The 25,090-nt window shown below is 37.4% G+C and overlaps 1 protein-coding gene across 3 annotated transcripts in view; it reads left to right on the top strand.

Moving 5' to 3' along the window:
* Nucleotides 1–25,090, top strand: part of LOC125261689 (LON peptidase N-terminal domain and RING finger protein 2-like) — a 75,432-nt gene that overhangs the window by 41,721 nt on the left and 8,621 nt on the right. For all 3 annotated transcript variants that reach the window (XM_048180251.1, XM_048180248.1, XM_048180250.1), the window contains exon 3: nt 5,704–5,826. In XM_048180251.1, the coding sequence (XP_048036208.1) occupies nt 5,704–5,826 (123 nt within the window). The remainder of the gene's footprint in view (nt 1–5,703; nt 5,827–25,090) is intronic.

Genomic DNA, 25,090 nt, shown 5'->3' on the forward strand with positions numbered 1-25,090 from the left:
CCCGGGGCCAGTGTGAACGACGCTCGGGACAGTAGACGGAAAGGTCACTTGCCCGATCGGGCCAGTGCTGTATAGGGTGTGTGATATATATCATCTATGATATCGTAATTGTTGATTTAACGATCTGAAATGATCAAGTATGTCCCTCAATTTACAAAACCAAACAAAAAAAACACTCATTGAGTGCACTAATGCAATACGTGACGTAGTCTAGTAACAGTTAGGTTAGACTAGTGCGCGTGAATATTTAGAGTACGCTTTCACTGCGCGTGATTTAGTCTATTAAAATGCCTTTAGAATGCCCCATATTTCAAGATAAGAGGCAAAAATGCCCCAGTATATCTTTTATATTTATATCATTTAATATAGTTAACCAATATTACACAACACCGTTTTTCTCCAAATATCAACAATTACAAATGTGATATTGATTTTATACAGAGTACAGTTTAATGAACAAGAACTTAATATCAAGTGACTTGCATTTAAAACACCAAATCGTCTATTTCGTTCTATTTCGCCAACGAAAATAGTTCCAAACAAAGTCCACTGAATTGTTTTGCGTCTCTGAACAACGCTTCCTGAATGAATCAGCCGTTTGAATGAATCGGTTGAATCCGGTTGAATCTCAATGACTCGCTCATTAGCAGGGACTTGCTGCCACGTACTGGCGGGTTTAATTTCAGGTTTAAAGTGTCTTTTCATTTTTAAAATAATTTCAAATAAAAATATTTAACGATTTATATTTTCAACATTTCAAAACATTATGCATCTGTAACTGCTCTCGACTGATTAATAAAGTTTAATCTATAGTTATATAGTTATATTATATACCTATAGTTATATATATAGATATTACAATTTCTGTACCTGAAAATCTCCTGTTTAAACCTACATGAAAAACTTAAAGCATTGTTTATTTCATTTATGTTTTTTCTGTTGTATTTATTTGTGCTAGTACTCATAATTTGATTATTTATTACTATTTTATTACTTGCTGTTTATTTATCTAACAGTATTTAAAATTTAAGTGAGCTAATCTAGTAGCTTTTGGTGTCATAACCTTATTTATTAGTTAATTGTATCAAAAACAACAAACAATAATTTGGTTTATTTTATAGGCACATTTTCTTTTCTGTTGTGGGGCAAGTGAAAATTTTGGCGGGGCAAGTAAAAATTTGAACCACTGCCAATCCATAGCGTTGAGCCCTGCAATAGTCCGTAGTGCAATCCGTGCCATTCAGCAAGAGCACTGCTTGACTTCACCGAAAGAGAGGGGTATGAGAGCAACGCAGGTTTACCTTCAGTTTTGTTTTAAATTAATTAGTTTTGGCTTGTTTAGTTAACTTACATGGTTGTATAGGCCTATGGGTGACATAAATAAAAAGGGTCACACTAAAAAAAAAAAAAGTTTAAAAAAACGATGTATACCAACCACAACACAATAGGTTGCGACCAGATCGATGGCTACAGTGCTTCGGATTTCAGGTTAGTATTTTTGTTTTGCCTCAATACTTTAATACAACGAAAATATATATGATACCATATTATTAATATAATAAACTTGCCTGACAATACTGTTAACATGGTTACACATATGTAGTTTTCCCAGTCAGACTTGACTTTCTATGACTTGTTTGTTGCCGTTTGTCGGTGCGGTGTGAATTGGCCTTTTATATATCAAAAGCTTGATTTCTCAGTTCATCACCCCTTTAAAAGCCAGCTAGCTCAAATATAAAAATAGCAAATGTGGTTGTTAAAGGGTTAGTTCACCCAAAAATGAAAATGATGTAATTTTCATTGACTCACCGTCATGTCGTTCTACACCCGTAAGGCCTTCGTTCATCTTCGGAACACAAATTAAGATATTTTGAATAAATCCCATGGCTCAGTGCAGGCCTGCATTCACAGCTCTGTCAAGATCCATAAAGGTACTAAAAACATATTTAAAACAGTTCATGCGAGTTCAGTAGTTCTACCTTAATATTATAAAGTGACGAGAATACTTTTTGTTTGCCAAAAAAACAAAATAACGACTGTGCAACAGTATAGTGATGGGCCGATTTCAAAACGCTACTTCGGAGCTTTACGGAGTGTTAAATAATGAGTCAAATACATTATGAGTCAGTGCATCAATCCATGGATTGATGTATTGACTCGTTTAAATTTGTTTGGTCACCTAACAACCAAAGACTACCAGAGGGTTAAATGCATGTGCCCCACCATGCATTGTTTTAAAGCCAGCAGTTGACATTGGCACCATAGTTCTTGTGCCCGCCACTGCTGCTCGCAGCTATAATTTAAATAATGCTGTTTTGTGTTGTTGGGCTTTAGTTACTTTTATTTACCATTAGGCATGGGCCGGTATGAGATTTTGACGGTATGATAACCTTAAGTGAAAATATCACAGTTTTACGGTATCACGGTATTGCTATTACAGCTCTAAAATGTCTAGGTAAAAAAACAACTTTTTTCCCTTTGAACACAATATATTTATTTCTAAGCAACATAGAATATTTAGAATAGTAAACAAATATAACAGAAACTGAATTATTTTCTGTAAAAAAACAAAACAAAATACGTTGCAGTCACTTAAGTGAGTTAAGCATGTGATCAGCTAAAGTTATTAATAGTTATAATAAAAATATTAAAAATTAATAGTTATATGATACAATCATTTGTTTTTTTTTTTATATTACAGAACAACAGTAAGATTACAATACTAATATTCATGGATGTCTTTATTTCTTGCTTTTAAACATTAAATCATTGAGCTTTTATTTTGATGGAAAACCACAGGGAGATCCATGTTTTTCTTTGACAACAGATTTATAAACTACACTTTCAGTATAGATGTTTGGTGCGCGTTGTGTTCCTAAATGCAAATGATAAGCATCTCAAACACATAGCACTTGCAGAGCAGCATTTTCTGTGAATCGAAGCTGAAAGCTGTTTTACTCTGTGGAGCATGTCAGACTATATATTTCTATAATTAGATCACATCCTTCGCGATTTGATGATTGCACTAAGACACATCACATTCTCACATCCATGCATTATCAAAATTAATAAGTTACCGGGCAACTGGTGAATAAGCATTTTAGCGCTGATTTTTACTTGCATTTAGTGCTTTGAACCCTGGCAATCATGCTAATAGTGTTCCGACTCCCACAAATGGCGCTGTGAATGAAATAAAGGTATTAGAATACGTAACTTTTTTTTTTTTTTTTTTCTCAATAATCAGACATCACCAGCCACCTCACTTCATCTTTTTCAATAGGGGAAAAAGTTTCAGGGGTTCACCTCCTTCTGCCATCCTACACACACACACACACACACACACACACACACACAGACAAGTGACTGACTGCTCGCACCAACAGAGGGGGAGGGGTCGTGTTACTTACAGTGGGGATCGAAAGTTTGGGAACCCCTTTCAGAAAATGTGAAAATTTAACAAAACAAGAGAGATCATACAAAATGCATGTTATTTTTTGTTTAGTACTGTCCTGAGTAAGATATTTTACATAAAAGATTTTTACATATAGTCCACAAGACAAAAAAATAGCTGAATTTATTAAAATAACCTGTTCATGATCCATGATGATCCATGACTGTTTTTATGTTTTGTGATGGTTGAGTCTTTTGTTTGTTCTGAGTACTTAAACTGAGCTCTGTTCTTCAGAAAAATCCTCCAGGTCCTTCAGATTCATCATTTTTTTTTTTCTAGCATCTTTTGCATATTTGAACCCTTTTCAGCAGTTACTGTATGATTTTGAGATTCATCTTTTCACGCTGAGGACAATTGAGGGACTCAAACACAACTATTAAAAAAGGTTTAAACGTTCACTGATGCTCCAGAAGGAAACACGATGCAAAAAGATCTGGGGGGTGAAAACTTTTGAACAGGATGAAGATGTCCACATTTTTCTTATTTTGTTGAAATATAATTTTTTTTCATTTAGTACTGCCCATCGGAAGCAACAGAAGATACATGCATGTTTCCAAGAAGAAAAATTGGTAACACTTTATAATAACTGCACACTATGAAGCATTAGTTAAGCATTAGTTAATAGTTATTTCATCACTTATAAAGCATTAATAGACATTAGTAAGTAGTTTATAAATACAGCTATAATTGCTTTATTCTTGATTTATAAGCATATCTATAATGTGTTTAATAATTGTATTTTCATACTTTATTAATAATCAATTTATAATTTCTAAATTATTACATTATTTACAAACCAGTTATTTAGGAGTTGTCAGTAGTTCATTTAGTAAGTGTAAGTAAATGATTAATAAACTATTTAAACATTAATTTATACATCTTATTATTTAGACACATAGTAATAGTTACTTTCATGATTAATTCAGGTAGTTATAAAACATTTAGAAGTAGTCAGTTAACTATTTTTGTGAGCTCATCTAAAGTGAGGACTATTTATGCTTTGTAAAGCTTTTATAAATGAGATTTAAAGGTTCAGTGATCTTCTGCACTGCTGTTCTCTAATGTTTTAAAGTTAGTACCGAGGTAGTTTTGACACTAGGAATATGTTAATAAAGCATTTATTAACACACTGAGTAACTAATACTATATGTCTAAATAATAAGATGCATAAATGTACATTTAAATATTTTATTAATCATTTACTTACACTTCCTAAATGATCTTATGAACCACTGACAACTCCTAAATAACTGGTTTGTGAATAATGTAATACATAATTTAGAAATGATAAATTGATCATTAATAAAGTATGAAAATACAATTATTAAACTCATTATAGATATGTTTATAAATCAAGAACAAAGCATTTATAGCTGTATTTATAAATGGCTTACTAATGTCTATTAATGTTTTATAAATGATGAATTAATTATTTACTAATGCTTAACTAATGCTTCATAGCGTGAGTTATTCTAAAGTGTTACCGAAAAAGGAAGTACTATTTACCTTGATCTTCAAATTCAAAAAGTTTTCACCCCCTGGCTCTTAATGCATCGTATTTCCTTCTGGAGCATCAGTGATTGTTTGAAACTTTTTTAATTATTGAGTTTGAGTCCCTCAGTTCTCCTCAGTGTGAAAAGATGAATCTCAAAATCCTACAGTCACTGCTGGAAAGGGTTCAAATATGCAAAAAATGCTTGAAAACTGAAGAATCTGCAGGACCTGGAGGATTTTTCTGAAGAACAGAGCTCAGTTTAACTGCTCAGAACAAACAAGAGACTCATGAACAACCATAACAAAACATAAAAAGTCATGGATCATCAGGTAACCACACACAGTATTAAGATCCAAGGGTTTCCCAAACTTTTGAACGGGGTTATTTTAATAAATTCAGCTATTTTTTTGTCTTGTGGACTATATGTAAACATCTTTTATGTAAAATATCTTACTCAGGACAGTACTAAACAAAAAATAACATGCATTTTGTATGATCTCTCTTGTTTTGTTAAAAATGTTCACAGATTCTGAAAGGGGTTCCCAAACTTTCGATCCCCACTCTACTACGCTGCACACAGCCTGGAGGATTCCTGCACTTTGCGTCTTTGACGCGACATAAAAAAAAAACAGCTCATACGACAGGATCGGTATCACAGAAGAATTTTGTGGTTTCGAAACCGCAGCATTTTCAAACCACGTTATACCTTGAAACCGGTAACCGGCCCATGCCTATTTACCATGTTTTCTCTTTACAGGCTCACTACATTAAGGCTGCAGTGTTCAGGGGCGCCGGACGCAGTGAAGAGGCTCTACAGGAGTATTTCTACTGTGTGGCTCTGAAATCTGACTGGATTGCTGTAAAACTAGAGGCTCAGAAGGTACATTATTCTTTGTGTATTTGCGTATGTCACCCTTTGTGTGGTAGATCTCCTCACATGATGTTTCTCCTCTGATTTGGATGTTAATTTTAAAGCTTAAACCTAGGGCTGCACGATTTAGGGAAAAAATCTAATTGTGAAAAAAAAAAAAAATGACAAAACAATAACTACAGCATCTACAGTAAAGATTAACTTGAATATAAATCTTAATCTTGTATTTAAGAGCACTAACACACTGTAAAAAAATTTTACATTATAAGTCATGTAACTTTTTTACTCCTCTATTTTCCTTTTGTTTGTGTTCATTACATGCTTGTTTTAATTTTATTTTTATCTATCAACTGGTTGGCTAGGGAGAGAGTAATGAGTCTGAGTCCCGTCAAATCAAATCATTCATAGAAAACTTTAACCACAGCACAGTAGATGACACTTGCTGCTGTTAATCATGGCTACTATGGAAGCACATCCGTCAAGCTTCAATTCAATGAAGATACAATGTAATTCTCTAATTTGAAGAAACATGTTAAAGTAAATTTTGGATTTCTGTTTATTAGATGATCTGTATATCTATAGGGCCTAAAATTTGGCTCAAGGTTGTGGGTATTGCATACAATGTTAATAACTCCTGCAAGTGCCATGTCCATAATACAGGAATTTCCACTCTTATATATTTACTTGAACATTATTTATTTACCTGAAAATTTGGAGGACCAAATTCAGTATGCACTTTATTTTTTTTATTATTTTTTTTTAAATTTCAGAATGTACAAAACAAGACAGGAACATCCAAGAACATAAGACACATCCACCAGTATGAACACAAAATAAACAAAAATAAACATGTGAGGAAAAAACACAAGAACAGAGCTCGAAATCGCAACCATTTTGGTCGCATATGCTCCTGAAATTGAATCTGTGTGACCTCAAAATTTATTTGGGAGCATTTGTGCAAATGATTGTTGTGGTGTAACCTTTTTTCTAGTGATGCACTGGTCGACCGGCCGTAAATTGGAAATGGCCGGTTTGTGCTCCAAACACATGATTGACAACCGGCCGGAATTTAGTTTAATTTTGGCTGATCTCTATTCAGGACTTGCACACAAACTGCATTGCAATAATTTCCCGAAATGTCATTTGTGTGAAAATATTACAAAGTGTGTTAACAGGACGTTAAGCAATTAAACAAAGTTTACAACATCAGAGAAATGTACATTTAAATCACACTTAAAGAAGATATCTTGTAAAACAATAGGATGAATTGTCTCCCTTTCTACTGACATTGTACATCAAACCAAAATTTAGAAGTAACCTCTCAATAAAAGAATAGGTGATCAAGGGTTACAGGGAAAGAACAAAAGCCACAAGGATCCACCTCGTAATGAAATCATTTCTGTATAAAATCACTAATAGGATAAATTCTAATCATAATTGTATGAGTGTACTTAAAGGGTTAGTTCACCCAAAAATGAAAATTGTCATTAATTACTCACCCTCATGTAGCTCCAAACCCATAAGACCTTTGTTCATCTTTGGAACACAAAGTAAGATATTTTTGAAGGTGCCCTAGAATTAAAAATTGAATTTATCTTGGCATAGTTGAATAACAAGAGTTCAGTACATGGAAATGACATACAGTGAGTCTCAAACTCCATTGTTTCCTCCTCCTTATATACAGTAGGTGGACAACCAAAATGGGTATTACCGCCGCGCATACCGCCGCCGCAGGGCCGTTGCGTTACAACAGCTCAGGGAGGTCAAAAATATAAACTGTCAATTTTTCTTTCATGTTTTATTTTCAGACATCATGAGAATTACATAACGCTTGGTATTGTAATATAACATGTTATAACAAAAATATCTATGGCAAGAGCTCTTTTCAGCAGCTGCTTTCTATCCTCCAGAATATTTTATTTTGTCTCTTTGCATACTGCTGTAATAGTATGAAAAAGGACAGCATATACTGCACATTTGTGGTCTGTTCTTTCTATATAATTTACAATACATCCCATTAATAATTCACTGGAATGCACAAAGAATCTCCTCAAAGCCTCACGTCTCTTTCCAGGTTTGTTTCACAGGTAAATACAATTTATTAAAATGGAAATCACTTTGAAATAGTATCACACAATGCTGAAGTTCATGAACATTTTTATTAAGGCAACGTATTACATAATGCAGATATATTAGTGATCGACCGATATTGATTTTTTTATTACCGATACCGATTATTTGCATGTTTATGTACCTGATAACCGATATGCAGAACCAATATTTATTTACTGTTATACTTCTGTTTTTGACAATTATTACAACACAAATGAGCTGAACAAACATTTTATTTATAACAATCACTCCCTCCTTGCATACAAAAAAAAAAACTTTATATTTATACACAAATAAATAGAGGGGTCCGAGTCCAAAAATTAAAGTGCACTTAACAAATTTAATCTAACGTTAAATCATGAAATGCCAACTGACAAAGTGCTGTTTGACTATAACTTAATCAACCGCGATCGCGCATGGAGATAATAAATAATTAATTTCCACAAAGCGGTAGGCTATATTTATATGTGTATTAGCGAAATAATTATGTAGTAAATGATAATATAATCTAGGGTGTTTAAACAAGATAATCTTGTCAAAAGTTTCATTCAGTGGCCGTGCTTAAGCCTCCTGATCATCCGTCAGTTGCTAAGCAATATGAACGAACTTTTTCTTCTAGACTAATGGTGAGCAAATACAACAGATAGAGAATTAAATTCAGCGCTTTTATTTTCAACATGCACTCATTCATGTCTGTTTTATTTAATTCATGTAAAGTTACGTCTTTATTGGGGCAGGACATGACGAATTACACTACGTGACTCAATGAGTTCGTCTCAATTGTTTAGAAACAAGCTGCATAAATTAACTATATCAGGAATTTATGTCTCAGATCTCATTTGTGCATGTCTGTTATGTTAAATAAAGTTGATTAATTAAAGCAAACCAAGTAGAGCATATACTTTACCTGTGCACTGAGTTGTTGTTGACTGATCTCCTCAGACGCCCGGGCTGCAATGGCGGAAATCTCAAAACGGCCACAAGATGGCGCCGTAAATCGGCAAATCCGATATTACAAAACCGATACCCGATTATGGAAAAATGCTTAAATATCGGGAAAAATATCGGTAAACAGATACATCGGTCGATCACTAATATATATCACTATAGCATATGTTCAACTCATCCGTTATTGCTGTGGAAAGAATCACACCTTTTCATGGCCTGTTGAAATTACCTTGTTGATGCTTTCACACTTTTAAATGTCCATTTATTGTTCGTTGGTTGAAGGGTGAGTAGAATGATGTCATCTCATTGTACACAGTTTAAAAATAAAACGCATTACTGCGTTCATAGTGTCTATCACTGACTGTTTACAGCTTAACGTAAATTACTCCCATAATTCGTGCAAAGCGTCATGGGGCGTTGGAATAAGGTGGATTCAACATCAGCAATCACAGACATTCGCATTAAGGCTAATTTAGATTTCTCAGAGCACGGTGAAGTTTGCACAAATAACAGTATGTAATTTACTCTAGAATTTTTAAGGGTTTGTCTGAGAAAAAACAGACATGGCAGAGTAGGATGATATTTTGCACTCATTGTTTTATTTAAATTAAATTACTATTGAATGTTTAGTAATTGAACCTGAATTAATTCAAAATGAAGGTACTATATTTCAGATCAGTAAAAAGATAAAAAAAACTGTCAGTCTTTGTCTTTTTCTAAGTTTGAATGACAAAATAGCTGTGTTAGGCACTGAATAAAGCGGATTGATTCTATGTTTTCATTGCATGAGTTTTAATGTACTGTAAAACTTGGAAAATAAAATTGCATTGTTTAGGGTACAATGCAATATTTTGTGTGTAGTTATTTATTTGTAAATATTATGATATAATCAATTTTAAAATAATAGTTTGGTATAACACAACATTTACTTATAGTGCACAGCCTTAATATGGTTTGAAAGAAATATGTGTATGAATTTAATAAGGTATTGGCAGTAGGAGTAAAAAAAAATTAAAAATCATATATTTGTCATCTTAAAGGAGGCAAGCTGACAAATAGCAGTCTTCTGGCAGTTGAAATTGTTCAAAGTTAATAATATGCTGTTTGGACCAAAAACACTAAAAACTTGTCTGAAGTAAAAGCTGCTGCAGTAAATGTGGTGTGAAATTGACATAGTCCGTTTATGTTTAACCGTTTTAAATGCCCATTGCCCGCCGTGCACAGTTGCCCTGAAGCCACCGGGGTGGCGGTGCCACCGGGCTTTGGCCCGTCATCGCTGCTCGCAGCTATATTTATTAGGGGCCAAGCACCAAAGGTGCGGAGGCACCTATTGTTATTGTTGGCGTTCTTTTTTTTTTTTTTTTTTTTTTTATTATTCTTCTTCTTCTTCTTCTTCTTCTGCTCTTGAAGTCTATGGCAGCCCATAGAACCGTTTGCGGGAAAGTTGTGAAATTTGGCACACAGTTAGAGGACAGTCTGACCTTTGTCCATAGCAAATTTGGAGTCTCTAACTCAATCCCTCCAGCGCCACCAGCTGTCCAAACTTGCACTTATGTTTATGCAAATAACTTTTGAACCGTAAGGGTTAGAAACAAAATTCTTTTTTCCTCTGATTCCTTGGGTCAAGACGAATCGATTGCACCCTATGACGTCATTTTCCGTCATGAAAAATTTGAAATTTTGAATTTTCTGAAAAACGTACTTTTTCGAACTCCTCCTAGGCCGTTACTCCGATTTTCATGAAAATTGAATCAGATCATCTTCAGACCATGCTGACAAAAAGTTATGGAATTCAAGTTGATTCCTCAAACCGTTTTCGAAAAACTCACGAACGAATTGTACGTAGTGCTTGCGAAAACAGAAGTAAGGCTGTATCTCCGCAACGCTTTATCGTATTCAGACCAAACTTGGTACATCTCATCACAAGCATGACCTGAGGTACCATGCAGTGTTTCGGCGCAGCGCCACCTACTGGTGCGGAGATATGAAAAATGGGTATTTTTGCTTATAACTTCTGATGGGTTTGTCCAAAAATCATAAATTTGGTCTCGTTGGATTCGGGGAATCATGCCGAGTCGAATGATATCCAATTTTCCCAATTCGGCCATTTTGGCCGTCGGCCATTTTGAATTTTGTGCTAAAATGCTGTATTTTACGAACGCATTAACGTATCTTTACAAAACTTGGTATGGGTCATCAGCACAATGCCCTGAAGGAGCCTGAGAAGTTTCGGCACAGCGCCACCTTGTGGTCAAAAGTTATAACAAAATTTACAAAAATGCTAATAACTTTTGACTGTATTCACCAATTGTAATGAAACTGGTCTCAGTAGATTCCTTGGGTCATGCTGAGAACATAGATATCACATTTGCTATAGTCAGCTAAACTTCCTGTCCGCCATATTGTTTTTCTTCAAAAACCTACTTTTTCGAACTCCTCCTAGACCGTTGCTCTGATTTTCACCAAAATCGAACCGTATTATCTTCAGACCATGCCGACAAAAAGTTATGGATTTCAAGTTGATACGTCAAACAGTTTTTGTATACCAGAGCAAAGAATTTGAGGCATGATTCAAAAATGACTCTTGAAGCTGTATCTCTTCAGTGCTTTGACATATTGACACCAAACTTTGGAAGTGTCATTGTCACCTCACTCTGACCATACCACAACAATTTGGACACAGCGCCACCTATTGGTCGAAAGTTATGAACCAGTAAATCCTCATTTTTGATAATTTTTCAGCTCTTATGCCTAAAATGATCTTAATACGTCTTTAATTGTTCACTGTTGCAGTTGGTCTGATGCTCCCAGCCGTGTTGGCTGGTTTCTTGTGCCGTTTTTGTGCTTGGCCCCATAATTGCTGCTTGCAGCTATATTTAGGGGCCAAGCACCGAAGGTGCTTAGGCACCTATTGTTATTGTTGGCGTTCCGTACGCTTATTATTCTTCTTCTTCTTCTTCCGCTCTTGAAGTCTATGGCAGCCCATAGAACCGCTTGCGGGAAAGTTGTGAAATTTGGCACACAGTTAGAGGACAGAATGACCTTTGTCCATAGCAAATTTGGAGTCTCTAACTCAATCCCTCTAGCGCCACCAGCTGTCCAAAGTTGCACTTATGTTTATGCTAATAACTTTTGAACCATAAGGGCTAGAAACAAAATTCTTTTTTCCTATGATTCCTTGGGTCAAGACGAATCGATTGCATCATATGACGTCATTTTCCGTCATGAAAATTTTTCCGCCATTTTGAATTTTCTGAAAAACCTACTTTTTCGAACTCCTCCTAGGCCGTTAGTCCGATTTTCATGAAAATTAAACCAGATCATCTTCAGACCATGGTGACAAAAAGTTATGGAATTCAAGTCGATTGCTCAAACCGTTTTCGAAAAACACACGAACGAATTGTACGTAGCGCTTGCGAAAATAGAAGTAAGGCTGTATCTCTGCAACACTTTATCATATTCAGACCAAACTTGATACATGTCTTCACAAGCATGACCTGAGGCACCATGCAGTGTTTCGGCTCAGCGCCACCTACTGGTGCGGAGATATGAAAAATGGATATTTTTGCTTATAACTTCTGATGGGTTTGTCCAAAAATCATAAATTTGGTCTTGTTGGATTCGGGGTATCATGCCGAGTCAAATGATATCCAATTTTCCCATATCGGACATTTTGGCCGTCGGCTATTTTGAATTTCGTGCTAAAATGCTGTATTTTACGAACGTATTAGCGTATCGTTACGAAACTCGGTATGGGTCCCCAGCACAATACCCTGAAGGAGCCTGAGAAGTTTCAGCACTGCGCCACCTTGTGGTCAAAAGTTATAACAAAATTTACAGAAATGCTAATAACTTTTGAGTATATTAACCGATTGTAATGAAACTGTTTTCAGTAGATTCCTTGGGTCATGCTGAGAACATAGATATCAAACTTTCCATAGTCAGCTGAACTTCCTGTCCGCTGTATTGTTTTTCTTTAAAAACCTACTTTTTCGAACTCCTCCTAGACCGTTGCTCCGATTTTCACCAAAATCGAACCGTATCATCTTCAGACCATGCTGACAAAAAGTTATGGATTTCAAGTCGATAAGTCAAACCGTTTTCGCATACCAGAGCAACGAATTTGAGGCATGATGCAAAAATGACTCTTGAAGCTGTATCTCTGCTATGCTTTATCATATTCAGACCAAACTTGGTATGTGTCATCACAAGCATGACCTGAGGCATCATACAATGTTTCAGCACAGCGCCACCTACTGGAGTGGAGATATGAAAAATGGCTGTTTTTGCTTATAACTTCTGATGGGTTTGACCAAAATTCATAAATTTGGTATGGTTCATCAGGACAATGCCCTGAAGGAGCCTGAGAAGTTTCGGACCAGCACCACCTTGTGGTCAAAAGTTATAACAAAATTTACAAAAATGCTAATAACTTTTGTCTATATTAACCAATTGTAATGAAACTGGTCTCAGTAGATTCCTTGGGTCATGCTGAGAACAAAGATATCAAATTTGCCATAGTCAGCTGAAATTCCTGTCCGCCATATTGTTTTACTTTAAAAACCTACTTTTTCGAACTCCTCCTAGACCGTTGCTCCGATTTTCACCAAAATTGAACCGTATCATCTTCAGACCATGCCGACAAAAAGTTATGGATTTCAAGTTGATAAGTCAAACCGTTTTCGTATACCAGAGCAAAACATTTGAGATATGATGCAAAAATGACTCTTGAAGCTGTATCTCTGCAATGCTTTATCATATTCAGACCAAACTTGGTACGTGTCATCACAAGCATGACCTGAGGCATCATACAGTGTTTCGGCGCAGCGCCACCTACTGGAGTGGAGATATGAATAATGGCTATTTTTGCTTATAACTTCTGATGGGTTTGACCAAAATTCATAAATTTGGTATGGGTCATCAGGACAATGCCCTGAAGGAGCCTGAGAAGTTTCGGACCAGCGCCACCTTGTGGTCAAAAGTTATAACAAAATTGACAAAAATGCTAATAACTTTTTTTTCTAATTGCTCACTGCTGCTGTTGGTCTGATGCTCCCAGCCATGTTGGCTGGCTTCTTCTGCCGTTTTTGTGCTTGGCCCCGTAATTGCTGCTTGCAGCTATATTTAGGGGCCAAGCACCGAAGGTGCTTAGGCACCTATTGTTATTGTTGGCGTTCCGTACGCTTATTATTATTCTTCTTCTTCTTCCGCTCTTGAAGTCTATGGCAGCCCATAGAACCGCTTGCGGGAAAGTTGTGAAATTTGGCACACAGTTAGAGGACAGAATGACCTTTGTCCATAGCAAATTTGGAGTCTCTAACTCAATCCCTCTAGCGCCACCAGCTGTCCAAAGTTGCACTTATGTTTATGCTAATAACTTTTGAACCATAAGGGCTAGAAACAAAATTCTTTTTTCCTATGATTCCTTGGGTCAAGACGAATCGATTGCATCATATGACGTCATTTTCCGTCATGAAAATTTTTCCGCCATTTTGAATTTTCTGAAAAACCTACTTTTTCGAACTCCTCCTAGGCCGTTAGTCCGATTTTCATGAAAATTGAACCAGATCATCTTCAGACCATGCTGAAAAAAGTTATGGAATTCAAGTCGATTGCTCAAACCGTTTTCGAAAAACACACGAACGAATTGTACGTAGCGCTTGCGAAAATAGAAGTAAGGCTGTATCTCTGCAACACTTTATCATATTCAGACCAAACTTGGTACATGTCTTCACAAGCATGACCTTAGGCACCATGCAGTGTTTCGGCTCAGCGCCACCTACTGGTGCGGAGATATGAAAAATGGATATTTTTGCTTATAACTTCTGATGGGTTTGTCCAAAAATCATAAATTTGGTCTTGTTGGATTCGGGGTATCATGCCGAGTCAAATGATATCCAATTTTCCCATATCGGACATTTTGGCCGTCGGCTATTTTGAATTTCGTGCTAAAATGCTGTATTTTACGAACGCATTAGCGTATCGTTACGAAACTCGGTATGGGTCCCCAGCACAATACCCTGAAGGAGCCTGAGAAGTTTCAGCACTGCGCCACCTTGTGGTCAAAAGTTATAACAAAATTTACAGAAATGCTAATAACTTTTGACTATATTGACCGATTGTAATGGAACTTGTCTCAGTAGATTCCTTGGTTCATGCTGAGAACATAGATATCAAATTTGCCATAGTCAACTGAACTTCCTGTCTGCCATATTGTTTTTCTTTAAAAACCTACTTTTTCGAACTCCTCCTAGACCTCTGCTCCGATTTTCACCAAAATTGAACCGTCTCATCTTCAGACCATGCTGACAAAAAGTTATGGATTTCAAGTCGATAAGTCAAACTGTTTTCGTATACCGGAGCAAAGAATTTGAGATATGCTGCAAAAATTACTCTTGAAGCTGTATCTCTACAATGCTTTAACATATTCAGACCAAACTTGGTACGTGTCATCACAAGCATGACCTGAGGCAAGATACAGTGTTTCGGCGCAGCGCCACCTACTGGAGTGGAGATATGAAAAATGGTTATTTTTGCTTATAACTTCTGATGGGTTTGACCAAAATTCACAAATTTGGTATGGGTCATCAGGACAATGCCCTGAAGGAGCCTGAGAAGTTTCGGACCAGCGCCACCTTGTGGTCAAAAGTTATAACAAAATTGACAAAAATGCTAATAACTTTTTTTTCTAATTGCTCACTGCTGCTGTTGGTCTGATGCTCCCAGCCATGTTGGCTGGCTTCTTGTGCTGTTTTTGTGCTTGGCCCCGTAATTGCTGCTTGCAGCTATATTTATTATTCTTCTTCTTCCGCTCTTGAAGTCTATGGCAACCCATAGAACCGCTTGCGGGAAAGTTATGAAATTTGGCACACAGTTAGAGGACAGTCTGAGCTATGTGCATAGCAAATTTGGAGTCTCTATCTCAATCCCTCTAGCGCCACCAGCTGTCCAAACTTGCGCTTATGTTTATGTTAATAACTTTTGAACCAAGAAACAAAAGCTAGAAACAAAATTCTTTTTTCCTCTGATTCCTTGGGTCAAGACGAATCGATCGCACCCTATGACGTCATTTTCCGTCATGAAAATTTTTCCGCCATTTTGAATTTTCTGAAAAACGTACTTTTTCGAACTCCTCCTAGGCCGTTACTCCGATTTTCACGAAAATTGAACCAGATCATCTTCAGACCATGCCGACAAAAAGTTATGGAATTCAAGTTGATTCCTCAAATCGTTTTCGATAAACACGCGAACATATTGTACGAAGTGCTTGCGAAAATAGACATAAGGCTGTATCTCCGCAACGCTTTATCAAATTCAGACCAAACTTGGTACATGTCATCACAAGCATGACCTGAGGCAACATGCAGCGTTTCGGCGCAGCGCCACCTAGTGGTGCGGAGATATGAAAAATTTATGTTTTTGCTTATAACTTCTGATGGGTTTGTCCAAAAATCATAAATTTGGTCTCGTTGGATTTGGGGCATCATGCCGAGTCGAATGATATCCAATTTTCCCATATCGGACATTTTGGCTGTCGGCCATTTTGAATTTTGTGCTAAAATGCTGTATTTTACGAACGCATTGGCGTATCTTTACAAAACTTGGTATGGGTCATCAGCACAATGCCCTGAAGGAGTCTAAGAAGTTTCGGACCAGTGCCACCTTGTGGTCAAAAGTTATAATAAAATTTACAAAAATGCTAATAACTTTTGTCTATATTAACCGATTGTAATGAAACTGGTCTCAGTAGATTCCGTGGGTCATGCTGAGAACATTGATATCAAATTTGCCATAGTTAGCTGAACTTCCTGTCCGCTGTATTGTTTTTCTTTAAAAACCTACTTTTTCGAACTCCTCCTAGACCGTTGCTCCGATTTTCACCAAAATTGAACTGTATCATCTTCAGACCATGCCGACAAAATGTTATGGATTTCAAGTCGATACGTAAAACCGTTTTCGTATACCGGAGCAATGAATTTGAGGCATGTTGTAAAACACACTCTTGAAGCTGTATCTCCGCAATGCTTTATCGTATTCAGACCAAACTTGGTACATGGCATCACAAGCATGACCTGAGGTATCATGCGGCGTTTCGGCGCAGCGCCACCTACTTGTGCGGAGATATGAAAAATTGATATTTTTGCTTATAACTTCTTATGGGTTTGGCCAAAAATCATGAATTTGGTCTCGTTGGATTCGGGGCATCATGCCGAGTCGAATGATATCTAATTTTCCCATATCGGACATTTTGGCTGTCGGCCATTTAAATTTTTGTGCTAAAATGCTGTATTTTACGAACGCATTAGCGTATCATTATGAAACTCGGTATGGGTCATCAGCACAATGTCCTGAAGGAGCCTGAGAAGTTTCGGACCAGCGCCACCTTGTGGTCAAAAGTTATAACAAAATTTACAAAAATGCTAATAACTTTTGTCTATATTAACCGATTGTAATGAAATTGGTCTCAGTAGATTCCGTGGGTCATGCTGAGAACATTGATATTAAATTTGCCATAGTTAGCTGAACTTCCTGTCCGCTGTATTGTTTTTCTTTAAAAAGCTACTTTTTCGAACTCCTCCTAGACCGTTGCTCCGATTTTCACCAAAATTGAACCGTGTCATCTTCAGACCATGCCGACAAAAAGTTATGGATTTCAAGTCCATATGTCAAACCGTTTTTGTATACCAGAGCAAAGAATTTGAGGCATGATTCAAAAATGACTCTTGAAGCTGTATCTCTTCAGTGCTTTGACATATTGACACCAAACTTTGGAAGTGTCATTGTCACCTCACTCTGACCATACCACAACAATTTGGACACAGCGCCACCTATTGGTCGAAAGTTATGAACCAGTAAATCCTCATTTTTGATAATTTTTCAGCTCTTATGCCTAAAATGATCTTAATACGTCTTTAATTGTTCACTGTTGCAGTTGGTCTGATGCTCCCAGCCGTGTTGGCTGGTTTCTTGTGCCGTTTTTGTGCTTGGCCCCATAATTGCTGCTTGCAGCTATATTTATTATTATTATTATTAGGGCCCGAGCACCGATGGTGTGAGGACCCTATTGGAATTGCTCCGTTTATTATTATTATTATTAGGGCCCGAGCACCGATGGTGTGAGGACCCTATTGGAATTGCTCCGTTTATTATTAGGGCCCAAGCCAATGAAATGGCGAAGGGCCCTCTTGTTCTTCTAAGGATTATTATTATTTGGGCCCAAGCCAATGAAATGGCGAAGGGCCCTCTTGTTCTTCTAAGGATTATTAGGGCCCAAGCCAATGAAACGGCGAAGGGCCCTCTTGTTCTTCTAAGGATTATTATTATTATTATTATTGTTAGGGCCAAAGCCCTGTAAGGGGCTGAAGGCCCTATTGTTTTCTTTAGGATTATTATTAGGGCCAAAGCCCTGTAAGGGGCTGAAGGCCCTATTGTTTTCTTTAGGATTATTATTAGGGCCAAAGCCCTGTAAGGGGCTGAAGGCCCTATTGTTTTCTTTAGGATTATTATTATTAGGGCCAAAGCCCTGTAAGGGGCTGAAGGCCCTATTGTTTTCTTTAGGATTATTATTATTATTATTTTATTTTTTTTTTTTTTACGTTTTGGGGTTTTTTGGGGCCCTTAACATGCTCAAAAACTCTTGAAAAGAACCCGCGGCCATTACAGCCGGACAGAAGCTGGTACCTGGGCGTGGCAGGGGGGCTCGACAGCGCCCCCTTGAATGGGGTCCGAAAACATGGTCCATATATCAAACACGCTTGCACATACAAGTATAAAACTCAGTACACATATAGACCTCATCGGGCCGAACAACTTTCGTACTCTAAGTTATACGTCACCTCAACAGGAAGTCCGCTATTATGGGTTGTTTGAAAAACGCATACTCTGGAATTTGATATACTCCTCCTAGACGATTAATCCGATCGCCACCAAACTCGGTCAGCATGTCAAGACACTGATGATTAAAAATTGCCAGCGGATTTTTGATATCTCGAACGGTTTGGCCGTGGTGAGGCAACGAATTTATGGCGAGAAAAAGGAAACAGGAAATGTGTTATAACGTCTGCATACATATATTGATCTTTATGAAACTTCACGAGTGTGTTGGTTGTAGTAGTCTGATCACATGGATGTGACTATTGTGAGTCAAAGTTATAGCGCCACCAACTGGCAGCAGGAAGTGTATCACTTTTTGAAATGCTTTGAGATCACCCTCTTATTTTTACCTGATTTGCTTCAAACTTCATCAGTGTAATGTCAATACACAGCAGATGTAGACCTATGACAGGATTTTTGATATTTGAAATATTGTTGCCATGGCAACAGGTCAAACTGTAATAATATTCTTGAGTGTTTTTGAGGCTCTTAACATGCTTCAAATTGCATGAAACTCGACACACACATCAATATTGTCAACCAGTAGACATGGACAAAGCCATAGAAATGGGCGTGGTGGAGGGGCTCAGTAGCGCCACCTTTTGACAAAAGTTGGGAGGTTAGTTTTTCCTACAGTCACCAAACTCGGTACACATATTGTTCTCATCAAGCCGGACAATTTTCTAATTTACATTCTTTAGCTCCGACCAACAGGAAGTCAGCTATTTTGGTTTGAATGTTAATTTTTTGAAAAAACAGGCTATGAATTTTATACTACTACTCCTACAGGGTTTATCCAATTTACACCAAGCTTTTTTTAACTTGTTGCTACCACATTGAAGTTGTTTAATTGCAAATGGATTTTGGATATCTCAAACGGTTTGGCCGTGGCGAGGCAACGAATTTATGGCAAGAAAAGGGAAACAAAGTGTTATAACTTCTGCATACATTAATTGATTTTGATGAAACTTCGGCTTAGTCTTCGTTCTACAAGGCTGATCACATAGATGTGACTATTGTGAGTCAAAGTTATAGCGCCACCAACTGGCAGCAGGAAATGTTACTTTCAGCATACTTTGAGATCACCATCTTATGTTTACCCTATTTGCTTCAAACTTCATTTAAATAATGTCAAAACATGTCAGATGTAGACCTTTGAAAAGATTTGTGATATCTCAAACACAGTTGCCTTGGCAACGCATCAAACTTTTATATTGGTTTTGAATGCTTTTGAGACTCTTAGCATGCTTCAAATTGTTTGAAACTCCACACACACATCAGGATTGTTAGCCAGTAGACATGGGCAAAGCCTTAGAAACGGGCAGGGAGGAGGGGCTCTATAGCTCTACCTTGTAGTGCAGTAAATGTGGAGTGAATTTGACAGTCCTTTTATGCTTAACTGTTTTAAATGCCCATTGCCCGCCATGCACAGTTGCCCTGAAGCCACAGGGGTGGCGGTGCCACCGGGCTTTGGCCCGTCATCGCTGCTCGCAGCTATATTTATTATTATTTTTTTTCCGACTATTCGGGCATTTTTGGGGCCCTTACCATGCTCGAAAACTCATGAAACTTTGCACATACATTGGAACCCGCGGCCATCAGGGCCGGGCAGAAGCTGGTACCCGGGCGTGGCAGGAGGGCTCGACAGCGCCCCCTTGAACAGGGTCCGAAATTTTGGTCTATATATCAAACACGCTTGCACATATAAGTATAAAACTCAGTACACATATAGACATCATCGGGCCAAACAACTTTCGTACTCTAAGTTATACGTCACCTCAGCAGGAAGTAAGCTATTACGGGTTGTTTGAAAAACACATGCTCTGGAATTTGATATACTCCTCCTAGGCGATTAATCCGATCACCACCAAACTCGGTCAGTATGAAGTCAAGACATTGATGATGAAAAATTGCCAGCGGAATTTTGATATCTCGAACGGTATTGCCGTGGCGAGGCAACGAATTTATGGCGAGAAAAGGGAAACAGGAAGTGTGTTATAACTTCTGCATACATTGATTGATGTTTATGAAACTTCAGTGGTGTGTTCGTTATAGGAGTCTGATCACATGGATGTGACTATTGTGAGTCAAAGTCATAGCGCCACCAACTGGCAGCAAGAAGTGTGTCACTTTCAAAATGCATTGAGTTCACTCTGTTATGTTTACCTGATTTGCTTCAAACTTCATCAGTGTAATGTCAATACACAGCAGATGTAGACCTGTGACAGGATTCTTGATATTTTAAATATTGTTGCCATGGCAACACATCAAACTTTAATAATATTCTTGAGTGTTTTTGAGGCTCTTAACATCCTTCAAATTGCATGAAACTCGATACACACATCAATATTGTCAACTAGTAGACATGGACAAAGCCATAGAAATGAGCGTGGTGGAGGGGCTCAGTAGCGCCACCTTTTGACAAAAGTGGGGGGGTTAGTTTTTCCTACAGTCACCAAACTCGGTACACATATTGTTCTCATCAAGCCGGACAATTTTCTAATTTACATTCATTAGCGCCAACCAACAGGAAGTCAGCTATTTTGGTTTGAATGTTAATTTTTTGAAAAAACAGGCTTTGAATTTAATACTACTACTCCAACAGGGTTTATACAATTTACACCAAACTTTTTTTACTTGGTGCTAATACATTGAAGTTGTTTAATTGCAAACGGATTTTGGATATCTCAAATGGTTTGGCCGTGGCGAGGCAACGAATTAATAGCAAGAAAAGGGAAACAAAGTGTTATAACTTCTGCATACATTAATTGATTTTGATGAATCTTCGGCTGTGTCTTCGTTCTACAAGGCTGATCACATAGATGTGACTATTGTGAGTCAAAGTTATAGCGCCACCAACTGGCAGCAGGAAATGTGTTACTTTAACCTGTTAACCAGCACTGGCACGCCGACGCACCAAAGCTTCTTTGTTTAAATTAGCTCAAATTTACTGTTAGATTTAATATAATTACCTTGACAAACTATACATCATTAAAAAGATCTAAGACTCGAGCTTCAATTTTTAATCTTTATTTTACTCTCAACATCGTATAGTGACCGTTATTTGTTAATATGCGTCGGGAGTTATGAATATGAGAAACGGAGTCGTTACCTTTTCATTGAAATATGAGCGTCAGCTTCAGCCATTGAGAAAAAAAACTCTGTACGATCATCAAGAAAAAACTCCACAAAATAACATCCCTCGGGGCTTTTAGCTTAAAAGCATGCACATTTGAAGAAATATTGATGGACTGTCATACGTTTATGTCAATTTGCTATACAGAGGAGTCATATTTATTCAATTTTTACCCAAAACACGCTGCTGTCGTCATATGAGCGCTGTATACACTGACTACTGTGTGTTCAAACCATACCGAAGCCGGAGGGCGCTCTGTGCACCTTTAGTCCACAAATAACACAGCATGAACAAGAGGCAATCATGTGACATACACGGGACTAACAGAGGCTACCAGACATCGCTATAATCATTGATATAAACATACAGAACGTCACTTTTGAAAGTAATAAATACACGATTGTGACGATATGTGGTTTATCTGTGTTCTTCACGCCATGTCAGGTATTCATAATAGTAGATTATATTTATAATGCAATGCTAATCGAGATAGCTTTTCTCATTGTGCAGAATAGCCTAAAATGATATATTTTCTGTCTGATTTTTGATCCAAAGCCACATCACATCAAAGAAGGTTATTTAAAACAATCGACTAGTAAGTTTGGAGAAAAAACGTGGTTTTAATCTTATAAATTGTCATGTTTGGTGGTGTGCTAAGCTAATATGCTAACGAGCCCAGATATGCACCTGTTCTAATCTAAAGCTAATGCAAATAAATAATTCTTAATAGTAAAGCTCACTTTTTTTCTCTCTTTTTTTTTCCAAGAAGGGCATTAGATACAGTTTGAAAGAAGGTGAAGTGAGAAGTTTGGTGAATGAAATGAGGGATTAAATCATCTTGAATAGAACATCAGTAATTATAAGAGCCATAAGCTGGCTGGAGAGGTGTGAATGTGTTCAGGGGAGACTGAAACTTAGCACCACAAACACAATATCGACAATACCCTTGAATAGATGACAATAAACATCAGTTAACATTTTAGAGTCCTTTCTAAATAAAGTCTCATGACATGGTCTTGAAAAACATGTAATAAAACTCAGAGTTTTAAACCTATCATCTTCAGATTTGAAATATAACATGGTCAGACATGTGGCTTTAGCTGCAGTGCATTTCTAGATTGCCACAAGGCCAACTTCACTTTCATTTTCATAAATATATTTCATAAAAATAAATTTCTAATAACTTTTCAAAATTTTAAAGCTATTTTAAACTATTTTCTTCTTTGTGACAATAATTAATTATGAGTTTACCATAAACTGCAAAGTGTCTGCTTTCAAATGATACCTTACTTATGCTTTTAGTGCAAAGGGTTCATGAACTGTATCTGTTTTAGTTTGGGTATGTCATTTTTTGGGATTTTCCAAAAGCGGGGGTGCTGGCTAACAGGTTAAGCATGCTTTGAGATCACCATCTTATGTTTACCATATTTGCTTCAAACTTCATTTAAATAATGTCAAAACATGTCAGATGTAGACCTTTGAAAAGAATTGTGATATCTCAAACACAGTTGCCTTGGCAACGCATCAAACTTTTATATTGGTTTTGAATGCTTTTGAGACTCTTAGCATGCTTCAAATTGTTTGAAACTCCACACACACATCAGGATTGTTAGCCAGTAGACATGGGCAAAGCCTTAGAAACGGGCAGGGAGGAGGGGCTCTATAGCGCTACCTTGTAGTGCAGTAAATGTGGAGTGAATTTGACAGTTCTTTTATGCTTAACTGTTTTAAATGCCCATTGCCCGCCATGCACAGTTGCCCTGAAGCCACAGGGGTGGCGGTGCCACCGGGCTTTGGCCCGTCATCGCTGCTCGCAGCTATATTTATTATTATTCTCCAAAGTAAATCGCATTTTAGAGGGCCTAAACGTGCTCGAAAACTCATGAAACTTTGCACACGCGTCAGAAGTGGTGAAAATGTACGTCTGTTATGGGTCACAGCATTAGCGTGGCAAAATGGCTCGATAGCGCCATCTAACATACAGCCCCTCTCGCTACATTTCACTATGGGTTTTGAAATTCGGTACACACATTTATCAGCCCAGTACCTACAAAAAAGTCTCTTGGAGCGAAATCCGAAACCGAACAGGAAGTCAGATATTTTGAATTAATTCACAGTTTTTTGCATTTTCCAGACGTTGTACTTTAACGAATTCCTCCTAGAGCTTTTATCAGATCAATGTCATATTTGGTCAGTCTAATCTAAAGGCCTTTGTGACTTTGCGAAGATCTAGAGTTTTCACTGAAGGGCGTGTCCGTGGCGGCCTGACAAAGTTTGATGTTTCGCCATGAAACAGGAAGTTGTTGTAACTCCAGTATACAATGTCGGATCTGCCCCAAACTTCGCATGTTTTATTAGAGTCCTGGCCTGAAGACATCTATATGACAATATTCAGTTACAGTCATAGCGCCACCTGCAGGCAACAGGAAATGTCATATTTTACACTGTGATTAACTCCTCATGGAGATTTAACCAGATCAATATCAAATGTTACCAGTCTAATCTTAAGACCTTAGCAATGATAAATATCAAAGATCTTGAGTTTTCGCTAAAGGGCGTGTCTGTGGCGGCCTGACAAAGTCTGATGTTTCACCATAAAAGAGGAAGCTGCTGTAACTAAGGCATACTATGTCTGAGTTATAAGAGTCCTGGCCTAAAGACATCTATATGACAATATTTAGTTAGTCATAGCGCCACCTGCTGGCAACAGGAAATGGCATGCTTCACACTGTAATTCACTACCAGATTCACATTTCATTATGCCACGAAGTACCAAACATGCTAGATACACGTTAAATCATGCGACATTTGGCTGAGTGCTAATGTATGCAATTAACATCACGAAAGAAAAAGGAAGTTGTTGTAACTCAGGCATACAATGTCCGATCTGCTTCGAACTTCACAAGTTATATAATAGTCCTGGCCTGAAGACATCAACATGGCAAAATTCAGTTACGGTCAAAGCACCAGCTGTTGGCAGCAAGAAGTGTGGCATTTCAAAATGACTTTGGCATAATTCTCCTGTATTCACTCGCTTACATGCATGTCGCCCACTGTTCACCGTTTTCCTAAGGCCAACGGGTGGTGGTGAGCCCGGGTGCGAGGGCCCTTTCATCGCTGCTTGCAGCTTTAATTTCATTTGTATCTTTGCTCTACTGTGTTTGTGACTTGTGCTGGGAAAATTAGTTGCAATGAGCAAATTTT

Source organism: Megalobrama amblycephala, unplaced genomic scaffold (genome assembly GCF_018812025.1).
Source record: "Megalobrama amblycephala isolate DHTTF-2021 unplaced genomic scaffold, ASM1881202v1 scaffold464, whole genome shotgun sequence".
Taxonomy (NCBI): Eukaryota; Metazoa; Chordata; class Actinopteri; order Cypriniformes; family Xenocyprididae; genus Megalobrama; species Megalobrama amblycephala.